Genomic DNA, 21,100 nt, shown 5'->3' with positions numbered 1-21,100 from the left:
TTTTGCATTCCCACCAGCAAAGTATGAGGATTCTAGTGGTTCTGCATCTCTGTCAACACTCAGTATTGGCAGTATTTTTAATTTTAGACATCTTAATAGGTATGTAGTGGTATCTCATAGTGGTTTTAATTTGTATTTACTTAATAGCTAATGATATTAGCCTTTTATGTGCTTATTTGTCAATCATGTCCTGTTTGGCAGTGTGTTCAAGTTTTTTGTTTGTTTTTACCAATTTTTAAATTAGGTTGTTTGTGTTCTTACTGTTGCATTTTGAGAGTTCTTCATATATTCTGGATACAGTTCTTTTGTTGCGTATGCAACTTGGAAGTAGTTTCTTCTAGTTTGTAGGTTGTCTTTTTTTTTTTTACAGATTTTATTTTATTTTTAAGGTTTTATTTATTTACTCATGAGACACAGAGAGAGAGACAGAGACACAGGCAGAGGGAGAAGCAGGCTCCATGCAGGGAGCCCGACGTGGGACTCGATCCCAGGTCTCCAGGATCACACTCTGGGCTGAAGGCGGCACTAAACTGCTGAGCCACCTGGGCTGCCCAAGATTTATTTATTTATTCATGAGAGACACAGAGAGAGAGGCAGAGACATAGGCAGAGGGAGAAGCAGGCTCCTCGCAGGGAGCCCGACGCGGGACTTGATCACGGGACCCCAGGATCATGTCCTGGACCGAAGGCAGGCGCTAAACCACTGAGCCACCCAGGGATCCCCCTGTAGGTTGTCTTTTTATCTCTCTCTCTTTTTAAAAATATTTTATTTATTCACGAGAGAGACAGAGAGAGAGAGTGGCAGAGACATAGGAAGAGGGAGAAGCAGGCTCCCTGTGGGGAGCCAGCTGTGGAAATCTATCCCAGGACCCCAGGATCAGGCCCTGAGCCAAAGGTAGATGCTCAACTGCTGAGCCACCCAGGCGTCCCTCTTATCTGTTAATAGTGTCCTTCATAGAGCAAAAGCTTTTACTTTTGCTGATGTCTAATTTATTGATTTTTTTTCTATGGATTGTGCTTTTGGTTCCATGTCTAATTCTGCCTGTGGGTCATGAAGGTTTTTCTTCTAGGTTTACCTATAAAAGTTTTAGAAGTTTCCATTTAACATTTAGATCTGTGATTCATTGTGAGTTAACTTTTGTATAGAGTATAAGATTTAGATATAGAGAGTCATATTCTTGCATATGGATGTCCAGTTTTTCCAACAATATTTTATTTTTTATTTTTTTTTAAATTTTTATTTATTTATGATAGTCACAGAGAGAGAGAGAGAGAGAGAGAGAGAGAGCGGCAGAGACATAGGCAGAGGGAGAAGCAGGCTCCATGCACCGGGAGCCCGACGTGGGATTCGATCCCGGGTCTCCAGGATCGCGCCCTGGGCCAAAGGCAGGCGCCAAACCGCTGCGCCACCCAGGGATCCCCTCCAACAATATTTTAAAAGTTTTTTCCATTATGTATCTTTTATTCTACTCATTACTTTTGGTATTTGCTTTGTTTTATAACCATGTTAACAACTATTTTGACATCTAAGGTTTACTATTTTTGTTTACTCACCTAACATTTTAAAAAATACATCTTTTTATTATTTTCATTCTTTCCTTGAGTGGCTGCAATATTTGAGTATTGACATACAATGTTATATTAGTTTCAGGTGTACAGCATAATGATTGAATAGTTATGTATATCACAAAATACCACAGTAAGTCTAGTTACCATCTGATGCCATACAAGATTTTTTTACAGTATTGCTGACTGTATTTCCTATGCTGGACTGTTCATCCCTGTGACTTATTTATTTTATAACTGGAAGTTTGTGCCTCTTAATCCCCTCCACCTATTTCACGCATCCTCCCGCCCCCTGCCCCTCTGGCAACCACCAATTTGTTCTTTGTGAATGAATCTGTTTCTATTTGTTTTTGTTTTTTAGATTCTACATGTAAGTGAAGTCATATTGTATTTGTCTTTCTCTGTCTGACTTCACTTAGCATACTACCCTCCTAGGTCCATCCATGTCACAAATGGCACAATATCATTCTTTTTTATGGTGAGTAGTAGTCCATTATACATGTATATACTGCATCTTCTTTATCCATTCACTTATCACTTGAATTGCTTCCATATCTTGGGTGTTGTAAATAATGCTGCAGTAACATAGGAGTGCATATATCTTTTTTTAATAAGTGTTTTCATTTTTGGGGGGGGAATGCAGTAGTGGAGTTACTAGATTATATGGTATGTCTATTTTTCATTTTTTGAGGAATCTCAGTACTATTTTCCACAGTGGCTGTACCAATTAACATCCCACAAGTGTTCCCTTTTCTCCATATCCTTGCAAATACTTGTTATTTCTTTCGTTTTCATACAAGCCATTCTAACGGGTATAAGGTGATCTCATTGTGGTTGGATTTGCATTTCCCTGGTGATTAGTGGTGTTGAGCATCTTTTAATGTGTCTGTTGGCCAGCTGTATGTCTTCCTTGGAAAAATTTCTATTCAGATCTTTTTCCCATTTTTATATCAGGCTATTTGTTTTTTGTTATTGAATTGTATAAATTCTTTTTATATTTTGGATATAAACCCCTTATTGGATATATTATTTTCAGATATCTTCTCCCATTCAGTAGGTTGCCTTTTTATTTTGTTGTTTCCTTCACTATGCAAAAGCTTTTTGTTTTGATGTAGTCCTAATAGTTTATTTTTGCTTTTGTTTCCCTTGCCTAAGGAGACCTATTCGTAAACATGGTGCTAAGGTTAGTGTCCAAGTGATTATAGTCTATGTTTTATTTTAGGAGTTTTATGGTTTCAGGTCTTGTGTTTAAGTCTTTATTTCAAGCTACTTTTTATGTATGGTATAAAAAAAAGTGGCCCACTTTAATTCTTTTGCATGTAGCTGTCCAGTTTTCCCAGCACCATTTATTGAAGAGACTGTCTTTTCCTCATTGTATATTCTTGACTTCTTTGGTGTGGATTAGTTGACTGTATAATCTTGGATTTATTTCTGGATTCTCTATTCTGTTCTATTGATCTATAGGTCTATTTTTGTGCCAGTACCATACTGTTTTCATTACTATAGCTTTGTAGTATATATTGAAATCTTGGGTTGTGATACCTTCAGCTTTTTCTTTCTCAAGATTACTTTGGCTCTTTGGTGTCTTTTGTGGTTCTAAAGAAATCTTAAGATCTTTTGTTTTAGCTTTGTGAAAAATGCTACTGGTATTTTTTTTTCTTTAGGATTTATTTGTTAGAGCACAAGTAGAGAAGGGGCAGAGGGAGAGAATCTTCAAGCAGACTCCATGCTAATTGGGGAGCCCGACACAGGGCTTAATCTCATGACCCATGAGATCATGACCTCGCCCGAAACCAAGAGTTAGATGCTTAATCAGCTGAGCCACCCAGGCACCCCAAATGCTATTGGTATTTTGATAGGAATTGCATTGGATCTGTAGATTGCTTTGAGTAGTGTGGGCATAAATTTAATTTAATTAACTTAATTCTTCCAAACCATGAGTATGGTGTATCTTTCCATTTGTTAGCATGATTTAGTTTTGGAAAGTTGTGTGCTTCTAGGAATTTATTAATTCCTTCTTGTTTATCTAATTTGTTGGCATATAATTTTTCATAATATTCTCTTACTACTTTGCATTTCTGTGTTCCAATGCATTTATAAAAAGACTGTCCTTTTGGGGCAGCTGGCTGGATCAGTCAGTAGAGCATGTGACTCTTGATCTCAGGGTTGTAAGTTTGAGCCCCATATTGGGTATAGAGATTACTTAAAAATAAAATCATTTTTTTAAAAAAGTTGTCCTTTCCCTGTTTGTCTTTAGACTTTTATCAAAAATCAATCTGTAGGGCAGCCCAGGTGGCTCAGCGGTTTAGCGCCGCCTTCAGCCCAGGGCCTGATCCTGGAGACCCGGATTGAGTCCCACGTCAGGCTCCCTGCATGGAGCCTGCTTCTCACTCTGCCTGTGTCTCTGCCTTTCTCTCTATCTATGTCTCTCATGAATAAATAAATTCATGAGTGTCTGCCTCTGGCTCAGGGCCTGATCCCAGGGTCTAGGATCGAGTCCCACACTGGGCTCCTTGCAGGGAGACTGCTTCTCTCTCTGCCTATGTCTTTGCCTCTCTCTCTGTGTGTCTCATGAATGAATAAATAAAATATTTTTAAAAATCAATTTGTCATATTTGTATGGATCTATTTCTAGACTCTCTGTTCTAGCCACTATGTATGCATCCCTTAACCTCTTATTAGGTACAGACACATTTAGGCTTGTTATGTCTTCATCACGAGCTGACCCTATTGTTTTTATAACCATCCTCTATATCCCTGTTAATATTCTTTGCTATGAAGTCTAATTTGTCTGATTAATATCTTTATTCCTTTTTCCTCTTACTCCATCCCAAAGAATAGGAATTTCATTTTATATAATACCATTTTATAAGCCAAAAAGCAAAATACAGGTGGTTCATTACCATATTAATCTCAGATTGCTTCACATTCACTTATGGGTGGCTGTGAGGGTGGAGGTCCCAGCCCACCACAGCTAGCAGGTGAGAACATCATGGCAGTATAATTGTTCACAATTATTTACATAATAATTGTTTTATATAATTGTTCACATAATAGTTATTCACAGTTATTTGCTTTTCATCCTTAGGAGGACGATTTCACATTTCTACCTTGTTGAACTCAGAAATGGCTGTGAGGCTTGCTTTCACAGATGAGATAAGAGAAGATGTAATGTGTCAGTTGTGGCTAGCAGCCTGAAGAGGCAGTTCATGGTTTGCTGTGTTTCTTGTCCTTTGCTATGAGATGAGCAGGGTTGTGGGTATAGGCTGTTTTAGTAGCCTGGTTCCTAGAGGAAGGACAACACAGAGCAGAACCACAGGCTACCAAGGATGGACACGAGGCATGGAGGAGAAATGAATATTCATTGTTATAAGCCACCAAGATTTTAGTGTTGTCTGTTACCACAGCACAGAGGCCCAGGCTTGGGCCTTATTCATTCTAGGCCTTTCTCTCATAAACAAGAGCCAAAAAAGGGCACTTTCTCTAAATTAGAAGTGAAGAAGTGGTAGAGAAGGTAAGATGGGCTGACAAATGACTAAACCTGAATGACAAAAATGCCCAGCTCTTGGCTCCTTGCCCTCAGTGAGACACAATTTATGTTGGGTTCATTTGTCTCAGGCCTCTTCTAGAGTTTAAGGATGTCATTGTCGGTTCCCTTGCAGCAGGGGTGCTGAGTTCTCTGGCTCAGGCCTGTGCCATCTCTTCTAATACCACACTGGAACACTACCATTGACTCCTCGTGGCTCTCCTAGTAGCTCTGTTGTCTGCATTTGGCCCCATCCTCTTCCTTCACGGCCCATACCTGTCACCTCAGGAAATGGTTGTTGAGAGGTAGTGATGCTTATTACAGAATTTGTCACTCATTTTTTCAGGTGAAGTACACAGAGAGTTTAGTAAAATAAACAGAAAGGGAATATTTATTTGAGCAAAATTCTGGGCTAAAGAAAGGGAGAGATAAAGACCTGGAGGTGGAGAGGGTATAGAGGGTTTTTGTCTCAAACATATCAATGGAATAAATATATCCACAGCAGTATTTACTATAAAAATAAAAGAAAGCACCAGGTTTTTTTTTTCTTCCCCTAACAAAACTAATGATGGTTACATTAAGGTAACTTGTAGATTCTTCCCCTAACCACTGTCTCCATCTGAGTTCCTAAAATAATTATATGAAAAAGTAACGTGAATAAAATCTGTTCAAATAGGTTGATAATATAGTTAGCAATTATTGAGCTAATTTGTACTAGACATAGTCCAAAATGCTTGATATGAATTTACTCATATAATTCTCACAAACAACCCTATGAGGTCTAGGTACTGTTCTAATCCCCATAAGATAGATGGAGATGCGGAAGTAATTTGTCCAAGGTCAGCTGGATTGTGGTAGAACTTTTTACACAGGCAGTTTGTTTCCAGAACCTGTGTTCCTAAATACAATACACTGAAGGTTATGTGTGAGTATTGATAGAATTAAATTATATCTTTGAAAGATTAGAAAGCAGCATATAATTAAAATGATCATATCTGAGGCCATAGGCTTAGCCTAAACAGATCTACTCACTTTGCTCCTGTTGACTGCAGTTTGCCTGTTTCTCTTTAGCTTGTAACATCGCATCAGCTTCAGCTACAAAGGCCTTTTGTTCCCCCTTCATTTAGATAGCTAGTGCAAGTAAAAGACCCCAGAGATCTATAGAGATGGACTGATGGGTGGGCCACAGAAGCCGGTGAGTGAGAATGTGGGGGGTACAGCATAAGCCGCCTCCAAGTAGGGGAGTCACACAAAGGCAAACCCACTGGCTCAGCCTTAGGGGAAGGGACAGCAGAACGGCCATCACAGCAGAGTGTCTCCCAGTCTGTACTCATTTCAGTTATTATGAATTACATCAAAATAGAACCTCCCACATCTTACAACACAACACATTATTTTTTATAGACTTAAAGAGAGAAGCACATCTTAGCTAGGGCTGCCATAACAAATACCACAGACTGGGTTCCTAAACAACAGAAATTTATTTCTTACAGTTCTGGAGGCTGGGAAGTGCGAAATCAGGCTGCCAGCATGATCAGGTCCTGGTGAGTGCCCTCTTCCAGCTTGTAGACAGCCAGCTTCTTGTTGCAACCTCACATGACAGAGTGCAAGCTAACATTCTGGCCTCCTCTTAAAAGGACACTAGGCCCCCTTCATGAGGGCTCTACCCTCATGACCTAATTGCCTCCCAAAGGCCCCACCTTCAAATAGCATCACATTGAATTAGATTTCAACATATGACTATGGGAGAGATGGGGTGCCCAGGTAGCCCAGTTGGTTAAGTGTCTGACTCTTGATCTCAGCTCACGTCTTGATATCAGGGTCCTGAGTTCAAGCCTTGCATTCATTCAAGCCCAGCATGGAGCTTACTTAAAATGAATGAATGAATGCATATGAGGAGACACAGACATTCAGTCCATAACAGTAAGTATTCCTTTCACTGAGTGCAGTAGCACCCCAAGTTAACATGGTTTGAGTATGCACATTTGAATGTAGGGATCTCCAAAATACCCAGACTGTGTCTCTGTAGTGGAACAAGGAGTTCAGACATTCTAGCTCTGTGTGGGGATAAACTGATCTGCTTCAACAGTCAAAGAAGTTAACTTGCAGTTAACAGGACAGTGAGATTTCATAATCCAAACCACACTTGGCACTATGTGTAAGTTGTCACTGCTGTGTCATTGGAAGGCTGTTTTTCTCAGTGGGCTCATGGTTGATGGGTACACCAGAAAGGAGCTGATTTCTTTCCCTGGATCTCCTGATGGTTTGCTGTCCTGGGATTAGCCACCTGGCCTCAGAATAGTTTGAGTTGCTCATGTTATATGTTGTTGGTGCATACTGATATTCTTAAAAATTCTAATCGTCCAGTGTTGGAATAAGACTCGTACTTTCACTCAGCCGTTTCTAGTCTTCAGTTCCAGACTTTAAAATGATTGATTTGTAATTGTTAGCTATGGAACAGTGTCAAAATACAAAATACTGTTGCCCCTGAGGGCAGTATCAGTTGAGTTTTAGATGTTTTTGGAGAGGGCATAGGTTAGTTGAAGGAGAAAGCCAAATATTTAATTCCTTATGTGGGACCATTTGAAACTATGCCAAAGTATTTTGGCCTAATATCCATGGTAGGGTCACTTTGAAAGTATACAACTGGATGGATCAGTCAGTTAAGTATCTGCCTGTGGTCAGGTCATGATCCCAGGGTCCTGGGATCGAGTCCCACTTCAGGCTCCCTGCTCGGTAGGGAGTCTGCTTCTCCCTCTCCCTCTGCCCCTGCTCATGATCTCTCTCTCTCTCAAATAAATAAAATCTGATTTAAAAAAAAAAAAGTACCCCCACTTTTTTCATGAGCTTTCTTGTAAATAATTTAATACCCCTTTGAATAACTTTAAGCTGGGAAGTTTCTATATTTAATTAGATGTATTTTATTAGATACATATTTCTTTGCATATTTTCAGGAAAAGTCAACAAGGCTTTATCTTTATGTGACTCTTTTTTTACCCTACCTATTTTATTTCTAGGCACAGAGTTCATTGGCACCGGCTTTTGAAAAAATATAGCTTCTTTGAGATATAATTTACTTATCATATAATTCATCTATTTAAAGTAAATAATGTAATGATTTTTAGTATATTCACAGAGTTGTGCATCATCACCATGGTCCATTGGAACAATTGGATCACCCCTAGAAAGGAAGAAACCTGTTAACAATCACTCGTTCCCCACTTCCTCCCATCTTCCCCTGAACCCAGCTCTAGACAACCACTAATCTACCTTCTATCTCTACAGATTTGCCTATTCTGGACATTATAAAGAAATGGAATCATGCAATATGAAGTCCTCTGTGACCAGCATTTTTTTTTTTTTTACTTAGCATCGTGTTTGCAAGGTTCATGAATGCTATAGCATATAGTATTAGTATTTCTTTCCTTTTTATTGCTGAGTAATATTTCATGGTTTGTATAGACCACATTTTGTTCATTCATCAATTGATGAGCATTTGGGTTGTTTCCACTTTTGGGTCATTATGAATAATGCTGTTAGGACTATTGTATATATTTTTTGTTTGTGAAGATCTGGCTTTTTAGTGACTCAGCTGCCCTTTTAAATATCATAGCTACATAGGACCCCCTGATGTCCTCTTGCTTAGTGCCTCCTTTTTGGGCTCATGAAGCATCTGGGTTCACAGACAAGGCAGTGGAGGCCCAGTTAGGGTAGGCGACTTCCCCTGGCACATAGAGCTAGGCTGGTGGAGTGGGACCCTATATCCAGGTCTCCCTCCCAGGTTCAGCACTTCACCAACTGGTATGGAAACATGAAAGCAGAAGAAGACCTAAAGCTTTCAGTACACAGATTTATAAGAGTTGTGGGATACCGAGTGGCTCAGTGGTTGAACATCTCTGCCTTTGGTCCAGGTCGCGTGATCCCGGAGTTCTGGGATCGAGTCCCACATTGAGCTCCCTGCAGGGAGCCTGCTTCTCCCTCTGCCTATGTCTCTGCCTCTCTCTGTGTCTCTCATGAAAAAATAAATAAAACCTTAAAAAAATTTTTAAGAGTTGTGTAGACTTTGTTGTTTCTTCTGTTTGTCATAGCACGATCTGGTTTGAAAGCAAAAGAATAAAACATCAGAGTCAGAAGGTTCCTTAGAGACTTTCTAGTCTAACTAATATTTATGTTATACAGATGAGGAAATCAAAGCCCAGAAAAGTGATGTCCCTTCTCACCCGTGGTCATGCGGTTGGTGGCAGAGCAAGGAGTAGAACTTGTGTGTCTACTCCTTACCTCAGCCCTCATTGGGCCCTCTTAGGGTGAGCATTCATTTGCCAAGAGCTGGGTGAGGGTGGTGCTGAGTCATTTTATGTCTCTTCTCTAATAGAATCCTGTCACAGGGCTGCTGTCGGCCAGTCATGAGCAGAAGGATGCTTGGGTACGGGATAACATCTATAGCATTCTGGCTGTGTGGGGCCTGGGCATGGCCTACCGCAAGAACGCCGACCGTGATGAAGACAAGGCCAAAGCCTACGAGCTGGAGCAGGTAATGCTGACTGGCAGCTATGTCTTGGCTGCTCAGCACCTTTTCCTTGAACTGAAAAGCCTACAAGGAAGTAGCTGTGCAGAAGAGTTGGGTGTAGGCATCACCTCCATTTCTGCTATAAAATATTTTAGGGAGGCCCTTAGGTGTTCTCAACCTCTCCTTGGTCGTTTTGAGATTTGTTTCCCTCCTTAAAAAAACAAAAATCACTATTCTGAAAGGGAAAAGAGAGCATCCAAATTTGTAACTAGCTACATTTCTTTCACACATGCTCTGTCAATTTTATATATACTTATATACAAAATGTCATTATAAACTAATATGATTGTTTTTAAGGAGTCAGCACACCAGAAATATACATTCCGAAGTGTAGTAGTCTGGAGTAGTCATGTTGAAAGGGTATTTAACCAAACAGTATTGCTACTGCTTAAAACATTTTTGGAATTTCCCTTAGAAATTCCTTTCTAGTTTGAACCATTCCAAAGCAGTCTTATTAATTTATAGTCACCCTTTAATTTTGAACCACATTGGTGTTGTCCAATATTCATGCCTATGTTCCTGTACAGCACAATGAAGTCCTTTTACTGATTTCCAAAATCAGAAATCAACATGTTCACCAAAGCAAAGATTTGCTATCATTGAATATGTAAGAAAATAATCTGCCCTTGAGCATAGGAGGTATTTTCAGAGCATTTTGAGTGATAGCTTTGAAGTAGGAAGCATTGACATATAGCAGTGTACTTCTCTTAGCATGAGAGCCTTTGGGATTTATCTTTGATTCACGTGTTCCTCGTTGGCCCTCACAGCCAGCAGATTATCAGGTTCAGGGAGAGTTCTTATTGCCCAATCAGTGCTTGTTACAGCAACCAAAGTGGGCAGGCGTGGCAGGCAGCCTTAACGGCGATAGGGAAACTAACAGAGGAAGCCTGTCTGTGGGAGCAAGGGAAGGACGGTTTGGATTTGACTAGATATGCTGAGTGTAAGGTGATGAAATCACCAAGTCTTGGAGGTAAGGCAAGAGGTAGTTTTAAAATACGTTTGCAGCAAGCACTGAATGCTCTTCCAAGAAGTTGGATGATTATTACATAAGTGAATCATTCTTTAGCAGTATAGTAATTTAGTTTGGGTGTTCACCAAACTCCCCATCCTCCTTTGAGACAAAATCAAAGTAAAGCTTGCCTGTCTACACATGCCCTCGCATGCACACACCCTGTACCTCTCCTCTCTAAGCGTTTTCTGATGTAGGCTAGAGTTGACTAGATTTGTTGTGCTATGAATGACAGTAGTGAGGCACAAACAGGCCACGTTGTTGTGTTGAGTGTTGTTAATAACTAAAGAGAGACATTTCCCTTGATTATGGAGGATAACATGGGATCTTCCAATGATCCTTAACAGGGCTGCTGTTTCATTTGGGGCATAGGAAGTAGTGTTATTCATTGTGTGAGACTGTCCTGTGCATTGCAGGACACTTAGGCTTCTTGGTCTCTATTCACTAAATGCTGGTAGTACCCACCTTCATCATATCATCATAGTGACAATAAGAATGCCTCCAGCCCCACATTTCCAGATGTTCCTCCACCTCTGGGGTATGAGAATGTCACCTCCAGTTGGGAACCACCGTGCTTCTGCATATTGGAAATAACTTTATTCAAGGGGAAGTCGGTTGACAAATATTTGTGCTATCCACTATAGGATATGTTAATTATAACGATGTTTGTTATACCTTATTAGGAGGTAACGTTTTCTGCCTCCAAAGAGTCTATGACATAAAGTGAGATGGTATTCTAGAATCCTAGGATTTTAGAGGCAGAAGGATCTGGAGGATGATTCATTCCAGACTTCTCTCTGGTAATGAACTTTCGTGGCCTTTCACTACATTGCTCCCCTGCAGACCGTGCACATTCTACAAGAGAGGAGATGCTCATGGTCCTGGGTGGGAACTTCTTTCAACTGGGCTACTTCAACCTACAAAATAATTCCATTCTGCAGCTACTTGTGAATTAGTTTTTATTTTTTTATTTTTATATTTTTTTATCATGTTTTCAATAGGACAGCTTAAGACCAGTCTTTTGATAGGTCTGAATTGTGGAAGAAGTGGGAGGCAACATAATGTATTGACAGTGTGGGCTCTGTTCTCTATCCCCTGCCCACTGGGAGACTTCAGCAACATTGCATCATCTCTCAGCCTCAGGTTCCTCATCTATAAAGCAGGGTAACAATCACATCTGCCTCATAAGGTTGTTTCAGGAATTAGACAGAATCCAGGTCAAGTGTTTTGTACAGCGCCTGGAGAGACAGTCTGATTTTCACAGTACTGTTATTGTTCATAATTATAATGATAATAGTTGATGGCAATACATATTAAGAAACCCTGGCAGCTACTTGCATTTTGTAAGAACTTTACTCAATAGTCCAGTGATGGTGTCACAGATGGCCTTTTTGGCAAAGCATCATTACTTTGGGGCAGGCATGGTGGGCTTAATTCATCTTTGGCATAACAAAAATAAGAATTGTGATATCAGAATTAAGCATCAGGGTACTAGGCTTACAAAATTGTCTTGTTAAAATACCAGTGAGGAGTCCCTGGGTTTCAGAACTGGAGGTGCCATCTAGTGCAACCCCTTTATTCGAGAGAAGTCACTGCATCAAGATTTTCTTTCTTCGCAATGGAGCGGAGATAATCTAAACATTCAGAATACTTGTGTATGCTCAGGGTGTGCCTTCTCAGAGAAGACGCCAGACAGCCCTGGCTTATGGACCATGTGGTGAGGAGGTTGTTTTCCTGGAGCAGGGAAGCTGGCTTTGTCACCAATCCCACTTTATTTCCACAGAATGTGGTGAAACTGATGCGGGGTCTTCTCCAGTGCATGATGAGACAGGTAGGTGGAAAATAACAAATGTATTTTCAGGTCATCTGAGTGGGCATTCTGTCACTTTTGTGGTGACAATGAACATTCCTAAAACGTTTTGAGCTTTTCTTAAGTGGAAGAGAAGTTGAAAATACTTTGCTTGCTTTGTCCTTTAAAATCATCTTCAATAATCTTATACTATAGAATTGCAGACTCAAAGGACTCTGTTTCTCAGAATCTCCTTTAAAGAGTTACTTGTGTAAAAGGAGAGCATGCACTTTTTTTTAAGTGGGGAAGAAATCCTTGTTCTTAAAAGCCACTCCCAGACAGCCATATAGTATTGTTTCTTCTGTTGAGTGTATAAAAGGGTTTCTTTTCATTTGAGTTGAAAATGCTTAAGTTTTTACAAGTCAGCATTATTATTTACTGGTATTTTCAGTGAGGAGTAAATAAAGTAATACACTGAGCTCGTACTGTGTACAGAATATCATACTAGGATCTGCACAGATTCCACGATGAATGATACTGTCCCTACTCTTCATCTGCATGTTCCTGGTTAGCCTTCAAAGACCTAGTTGCTCTTTTCCTTTTGACATAAGGAAATGAGAAGCAGAAGTTGAAACAGGCCCTCTTTCTTCCCCTTTCTTTCACTGAGTACCTTCCATGTGTCACAGCTCATGCGGGGTATATGCAGACAAGGAAACCCTTTGGCCTGACCCCTCGCCCTGCAGAGCTTGTTGAAATCCTGCTGGGCTGGGACATCCCTGGTGTGGGCAGGAAGAGTCCCCCACACGGCCCCTGTGTGTGGTGCTCATGGTGAACACGTACTGCCTTCCATCGCTCTGCCTCCCAGAGGTAGCAGATGAGAGGTCCAGACCCAAGCGATGGACCCTGGGTGTGGCTTCTGCCAGCCCTGAACCCCATAACTGTGGAGCCGGCTTGCTCTCTCCCTCAGGTGGATAAAGTAGAGAAGTTCAAGCATACTCAGAGTACCAGAGACAGCTTGCACGCCAAGTACAACACTGCCACCTGCAGCACCGTGGTAGGTGACGACCAGTGGGGCCACCTCCAGGTGGATGCCACCTCCCTCTTCCTCCTGTTCCTGGCCCAGATGACTGCCTCTGGTGAGCCAGGGCCCTTGGGGCCCCTTGTACAAGGAGTGTCGATCCAGGAGGGGATGGGGAGGGGCAGGCATTGATCCAAATTCAAAATAAGTTATTTCTGTAAAGCAAAAGCATGCATTTTTATAATATTGTGTACGTTGATTCTGTGACTTGCCGACAGCGAACCTTTTGAGGACCTAGAGGACAAAGGTCCGTTGAGCCAGCTCTGTCAGCCTTTCTCTGTTGACCCCAAAGCTGGCCCTGCCACTTCCCCCTTTCCTCTCATACCCCCTTCTAGACATACTTTCATTTACCCGAATTATATACAATGTAATTTCTAGAAGTTGGCAGTCTGCCCAGAGTTGTCAGTAGGTCCATAGCCTCCATGCTGGGAGTACTCCCCGACTGTGAGCACCATTCCGCAGCCCAAGCTGTCGGCTTCCATGGCAGCTTGGACACTGGGCCTCCTGAGCTCCAGACTGCTGTATATCTCTGCTAACCAAATGGTGTCTCACATGATGCAGTCGACTGCGATGGCCCCCAGGGGTTAGGTCACTTAGCTGCTCTGTCTCAGACTTCTTATCCCCAGTTCAGTAACCTGGCCTTCTGAGTTAGAGGCTTCCCATGTATTTCAGACTGAAAAGGTGAAACTCTAAAGGCAGCAGAAATCCGAAAATAATACTGTTACAGTTTTATGAATAAACCAAGCATTTATAAAAATACTTTTTGGTTATGAAAATTAATATGAGCCCACTGTAAATAGCCTGGAAGATATAACAAAATACAAAGAAAAAAAATCTCCCTGCCAATTTGCATTTGAATGTCTCTCCTCTAAATTATTTTTTTTCTATTTGTCATCTTGTTTGCATAATAGTAGTCTTTATTATTTAGCATTATAGCCTAAGAGTTTACCCCATGATCTTACAAGCTCTTCATAAACATAATTTCAGTGACTTTATCAATGGATATACCATAAACTATTACCTTATTCTTTTTTCCCCTAGTAAACTAATGTTGCAATACCAAATTTTTTTTTAAGATTTATTTTTTTGAGAGAGAGTGTGGCAGGGATGGCAGAGGGAGAGGTAGAGAGAATCCTCAAGCAGACTTCCTGAGTGCAGAGCCTGAGACGGGGCTCAATCCCAGGACCCCGAGACTATGACCCGAGCCAAAATCGAGACTGCCGCTTAACTGACTGAGGCACCCAGGCACTGCCCTATAATACCAATTTTGACCCCATCTCTCCTTGCTTCCTTCTGTTAGATATCCTTCAGAGGCTACTTATATATATTACCAAATTGTTTTCAGAACAGTTTGCTAGTTAAACTACCCCCATTGGGGCAGCCCAGGTGGCTCAGCGGTTTAGCGCCGCCTTCAGCCCAGGGCATGATCCTGGAGACCTGGGATCGAGTCCCACGTTGGGCTCCCAGCATGGAGCCTGCTTCTCTCTCTCTCTCTCTCTCTCTCTCTCTCTCTCTCTCAAATAAATAAATAAAATCTTAAAAAAAAAACTACCCCCATTGATGTAAGAGTTCGTATCTTACCATATTCCTACCAGCTTCAAAAATTCACACTTTATTTTATTTTTTTTAAAGATTTTATTTATTTATTCATGATAGAGAGACAGACAGACAGACAGAGGCAGAGACACAGGCAGAGGGAGAAGCAGGCTCCATGCAGGGAGCCCGATGTGGGACTCGATCCCGGGTCTCCAGAATCACGCCCTGGGCCTAAGGCAGTGCTAAACTGCTGAGCCACCCAGGCTGCCCCAAAATTCATACTTTAAAAGGCCCCACACCTCTTTCAGTCTTTTCTACCCATAGACACACCCTCCTTCCTTCCTTCCTTTCTCTTTCTGAGATTAGACATTATCTGTTTCAATTTACTTCAGACTTCATTTTTGATGCCCTAGTAAGAAAAATGAAAATGGGGGCGGGGGAAGAAAAATGAAAAAGGGGGTACAAGAATTTCTTTCCTACTGTGATATTTGTAATTTGTGATTGGCAGCACACACATTTCTCTTCACAACAGAACTCTAACTTCATTATCTGTTTCTCTTTACTAGGTTTACGTATCATTTTTACCCTTGATGAGGTGGCCTTCATACAGAATCTTGTTTTTTACATAGAAGCCGCATATAAAGTCGCTGTAAGTATCAACCCTGGTAGTTTTTCAGGTGTCTCAGGTAAGAAGAATAAAAATCATACAGTTCTTGGACAGCTAGACTGATCGGGGCCAATCAGGTTAGCCAGATTAGAGCTCTAAGATTGTCGTCTAGGCACACAATGTGCATGCATGTTTGTCCTGGGACCCACTTGGGGAGTTGATGTCTTTGGAATGCACCACATGCTGCTTGAATCCATTATGCTCATTTTATTTATTGATTGATTGTATATTTTTTATTGAAGTTTGATTTGCCAACATAAACTATAATACCCAGTGCTCATCCTGTCAAGTGCCCGTCAGTGCCCGTCACCCAGTCACCCCATCCCCCCACCCACCTCCCTTTCCACTACCCATTGTTCGTTTTCTTTTAAGATTTTATTTATTTATTTATTTATTTATTTATTTATTTATTTATTTATGAGAGATACACACAGAGAGAGAGATAGAGAGAGGCAGAGACACAGGCAGAGGGAGAAGCAGGCTCCATGCAGGGAGCCCAATGTGGGACTCCATCCCGAGTTTCCAGGATCACACCCCGAGCTGAAGGTGGCGCTAAACCCCTGAGCCACCTGGGCTGCCCCCTTTGTTCGTTTTAAAAGAGACCCTAACCTGTCCTGTAGCAGGTCCTCAGCTGGCCTGAATCAGGGTGAAGGGCAGCAGCAGCAGCTTGTCAGTAGGAGCTGCAGTGCCATGGGCATCACTGCAGGTGGCCCATAGGCAGAGGGGCCAGAGCCGGATAGGTGCCCAGGCCAGGTGTGGGCAGGTGTAAACGTGTGTAAATGTCTAATCTTAGAATCCCAGCAGACTTTTGTCTGATATGGAAAGTGGAGCCTCATCCACTTCTTAGAGAACAGAGAACCTGTGCAAAGCTAACTGTTAATTAAGGGCAGAAAAGAAAGAGGAGAGTTTGATTTAAAAAGAAAGAAAGAGGGATCCCTGGGTGGCTCAGCGGTTTGGTGCCTGCCCTTGGCCCAGGGCGTGATCCTGGAGTCCCACGATCGAGTCCCACGTCGGGCCCCTGCCTACTTCTCCCTCTGCCTGTGTCTCTGCCTCTCTCTCTCTCTCTCTTTCTCTGTATGTGTGTGTGTGTGTGTGTGTGTGTGTGTGTGTGTGTCATGAAGAAATAAAATCAGAAAGAAGAAAAAGAAAGAAAGAAAGAAAGAAAGAAAGAAAGAAAGAAAGAAAGAAAGAAAGAAAGAAAAGGAAAGAAAGAAGTCACTATGGTCTTAAAGCAAGGGTCAGCAAACATTTTCTGTAAAGGGCCAGACAGTAAATATTTTCAGTTTTTCAGCCCCTGCAGTCCCTTTTGCTTCTAGGCAACTCTGCCCTTGTCGCAGAAAGGCATGACACGGGAGCATGTGAGCATGGCTATGTCCCAGATAGACCTTATTTACAAACATAGGTGGCAGACTAGGTTTGGTCCAAGGGCTACTTGGGTCTAAAGAGGTGATTCTCATCGAAGGGCAGTCTTCCCTTCCCAGGGAACATTTGGCAACGTCTGGAGACATTTTTGCTTGTCACCCTGGGGAGGGAGCTGCTGGCATCTAGCGCGTGATGGTAAAGGATTCTGCTGAACATCCCGCGGTGCACAGGACAGCCCCACAGCAAAGAGTGACCTGGCTCAAAATGCCAGGAGTACCGAGGTCTAAAAAAAACAGAGGAGTCTTTGTGGAAAGGGTGGGACTTTAGTTGGACCTTTGCAGGATGAGCAGACAGTGCGGCATAGCATGAGCAGTCCTGGGCAGGAATGGGCTCTGAGTGTGCGAGGGGTCCCTGGGGAGCAGGGGTGGGGTGCAGAGGGAAGGAGTAGACTTAGCCTGAAAATGGACTGTTGTAGAGTAGCAGAAAACAAAGTTGGATTGTGGGCGTGCAGGGGGTGGAGGCATGATACCGGAGGTGTGGCTGGCCCAAGAGAGCTGATGTGTGCCACTGGGGAATAAGCACTTTGTCATTTTAGATTCTTGCACAAGGGAGCAAGCTGATGAGAGCGGTTTTTGAGGATGAGTCACTTGGCTCCAGGGTTGGAGTAAGAATGGGTTGGAATGTGGAAAGGCCCAGATGTGAAGAGCACTGAAGAAAGGAGTCCTGGGGCTCAGCTGGAGAGAGTCTAAAGCCACTTGGGTGGGCCTCAGTCTAAATTTGTACATTTTGGAATGTTCATCTTTGCAGATAAATAATAAACACTGATATTTTGGCACCGGTCCTGTTCTTGTTGGCTTGTAATTTTTCAGTGCTGCTCTGTAGCATTATTTCAAAACAGCATCCAGTGCTTGTCTTTCTTAAGAGAAGATATGAATTATACAAGTTAGGTATGCATGTATCACATTCTCTGTATGGATGGAGTGTTCTGAGCCAGTTCACATGAATCGGTTTTAAAAGACCAAGAGAGTTCACTATTCTGTGCCTCACTTTTGATTTTGGCCTCTGTTACTTACTCAGCATTTTCCTCCAAGAAGTGACACTAGGAATAGGTATTAAATTATTTTAAATGGTTTGGTTGGCTTCACCTGGTTATAATGCATTTGTTTAAGTTTCTTTATCTTAGAATATAATAGAAGTTCAAAAGGATTTGCTAAGTAGAAGGGGCAGCATTTCATTTGATTTGAAGATAAAAATTTTGTTCTCTACAAATCAAGAGTTTCTTACAAATTGATAACTTTTAGAAATAAGAAAATTGAGAGTGTTTTTGCATGCATTTTTGTTTCACTTGAGTTTTTACTTGCAAAATTCTGCACAGAGGTCAAGTGAAGTGAAATTGAGGACAAGAGCACAGCCAGAGTATGTAAAGCCATGAATTCGGCAACCTTTGAGAAGAGATACTCATGTTTCATTGTGCCATGGTAACATAAAGGGATTATTTTTCCATAGCACCTTCCCTGCTCTGCTCACTCCCATCTTCTTCTGCAGGATTATGGAATGTGGGAACGAGGAGACAAGACTAATCAGGGCATTCCAGAACTGAATGCGAGCTCTGTAGGAATGGCCAAGGTGACACTCTGGACCTGTTTGTTCTTCCTTCTTTGCATTTCTACTGCTTTGATTTGGTTGCCATCTTTAGGGGTTTGGGTTTAATCTGATTAGCATATTTTTCAAAAGTCAACTGCAAGTATGAAATTTGAGTGGCACATATACCCCAGCTGACTGAGATGATAGGTAAAGAATGTGGGTTTCCTACCCTGAAATGTGCCTATGCCAGAAATTCAGGGCCCTCCTTCCTCATCATCCATTATTATCACCCACAGGTCTCAGCTCTTGCTGTTGTCTAAGCATCTGGATGTGTGATGTCCAGTCTTCTTTTCTGGGTCATAAAGAAGGCTGAAGAATATGACTGCTTTGTAGGGCAGGGCTTACAAGTTCAAAAGTCTATGGAGTCAGGTCAGGCAAGTAACATAATAAACAAGTGAAACTGGCCAGATAGAAAAATACTGAGGGGTCCTGGGGACACTGGGAACTTTCTCTAAAGGTATTCCCGTTTAAAATCATTTTTTAAATTTCTTCAGGCCACCTGTGTTTCTTCAGAGCACCTGTGTTCTGTGGGGCAGATTCTGTCTGCCAGCCACCAGTTTACAGCTCTCACCCTAGACATTTAACATGCCTCCCTCATGCTCAAGATGAAAGTATATACTTGGAGAGAATAAAGACTCTAGAACTAGAATTTTCAAAGCAACAAGAAATATGTTCTTTAAGGTCAACTGACCAAAAACATACTTCATATTAAAAGAAATAACTTTCTGAAGTGGCAGACATGCTAATGTTAGAATTGACACAAATAGGTGAAAGAAAAGCTGTCTGTGAATTTAGCGCTCTCTCCCAATGTTAGGAACTCATCAATATTTCATTTTATGGTCAAATAATAACCTCATTTGGGGAAATGTTTGTCTGTTTTTCTTGTTTCTGCAAAGAGCAGCAATATATAGGAAAAGCGTGATTCCACTGAAAATAAGGATAGGATATGTCTACAGGATATGTTAGCTGAATTTTAGAGATGTGTTTCATAACCTTTGGGAAAACATGCATGCTAGATTGCTTAATGAGAAAGGAGTACCGGATATGGGAGTGTATCTTTACTAGAGAGAAAAAGTGATTCATACCTGTGCTTGCAGGCAGCCCTTGAGGCAATTGATGAGCTGGACCTCTTCGGAGCCCATGGAGGACGCAAGTCAGTGATCCACGTCCTGCCTGATGATGTCGAACACTGTCAGGTAACAGCTCCAGCCTCTCACGGTCCAGACAGGAGGGAACAGGACTGATGGAGTAGAAGACCTGGGCTCCAGGTCACATTCCCCACCTTTTCTTCTTTCTTTCTTTCTTTTTTTTTTTTTAAGATTTTAATTTTAAGTAATCTCTACATCCAACATGGGGCTCAAACTCACAACCCTGAGATCAAGAGCTGCATGCTTTACCGACTGAGCCAGCCAAGTGCCCCACACTCCTCACCTTTCTAGCTTGGTGGTACTTGGCTTCTTTGAGCTTCAGTTTCCTCATCCATAAAATGGGCATACTGGCACCTTCCCCTCCTGTCATGCAGAGTGGTCGTAAGGATCAGAGTTCGTCAGAGCACTCTATAAGCTGAAAAGTGCTATGTAAACGTACAACATGATGGCGAGTCATAGCAACCTTGTTTTCCTGGAGGCAAAATCTTGTTTGGTTTTTGAGCATATAGGTGGTTTTCTCTTGAGTTTCTTTCATGATGCCACCAAATTGAATACTAGCAAGCAGTAGTTCACTCGAGGAGGGGAAGGGATGGGTAGGATGGATGGTGGAGGAGAGATGACGTGGGACAAATGACAAATTAGTAGAACCTACATGAAATAGAGGGCCGAGAAAGGAGTGATTTGTTGCAGATTAGGGGACTCCATTAAGCAGACAGTGGCTCACCCATTGCTGGTTAGTCAGTAAACTCTTACTTAGTGAGGGTCCACTGTCTGCCACATACTGTGCCAGGGTTGTGAGGGTGGTAAGAGCCATGTAAACTTGTTAGCAGAGAGCTTCTGGAGGGAGTGCCTGTTTCCAGGCAGAGAGCCTGAGGGAGATCAGCTAGTTAAAGAACTGGCCTTCGGGGTCAGTTCGCTTGAGAAAATGAAGCTTTATTCTGAAGCTGAAGGGCTGAAGGGCTCCCCCATCTTTACCTCCTTTCCCCGCATTAAATAGTCCCTAATGGAGAATCTGCTCTTTCTTGGGCTACAGTTGAATAGAGTCAAGCTGATTTGCATCTTACTAATGCGTAGTCCCTAGTGGAAACCATGTGAGCTCTGCTGCCAGCTGGGCCTGGCTTAGAATCCTCATTCTGTCACACAAGTCTGTGTCTGAGTCTCAGCCCTCATATGTGAACTAGACATAGTACCCAAATTCCTTCTTTATAA

At 41.9% G+C, this 21,100-nt stretch overlaps 1 protein-coding gene across 7 annotated transcripts in view; it reads left to right on the top strand.

Annotated features, from left to right (window-relative positions):
* The window catches only part of PHKA2 (phosphorylase kinase regulatory subunit alpha 2), an 87,285-nt gene that overhangs the window by 17,030 nt on the left and 49,155 nt on the right, over positions 1-21,100 (top strand). For all 7 annotated transcript variants that reach the window (XM_049107442.1, XM_049107438.1, XM_049107443.1 and 4 more), the window contains 6 exons: positions 9,464-9,622; positions 12,451-12,498; positions 13,424-13,592; positions 15,637-15,719; positions 18,645-18,725; positions 19,841-19,939. In XM_049107442.1, the coding sequence (XP_048963399.1) occupies positions 9,464-9,622; positions 12,451-12,498; positions 13,424-13,592; positions 15,637-15,719; positions 18,645-18,725; positions 19,841-19,939 (639 nt within the window). The remainder of the gene's footprint in view (positions 1-9,463; positions 9,623-12,450; positions 12,499-13,423; positions 13,593-15,636; positions 15,720-18,644; positions 18,726-19,840; positions 19,940-21,100) is intronic.

This window comes from Canis lupus, chromosome X, assembly GCF_003254725.2.
Source record: "Canis lupus dingo isolate Sandy chromosome X, ASM325472v2, whole genome shotgun sequence".
NCBI lineage: Eukaryota > Metazoa > Chordata > Mammalia > Carnivora > Canidae > Canis > Canis lupus.
The sequence above is the reverse complement of the archived record's forward strand: the minus strand, read 5'-3'. Positions and strand labels throughout refer to the sequence as shown.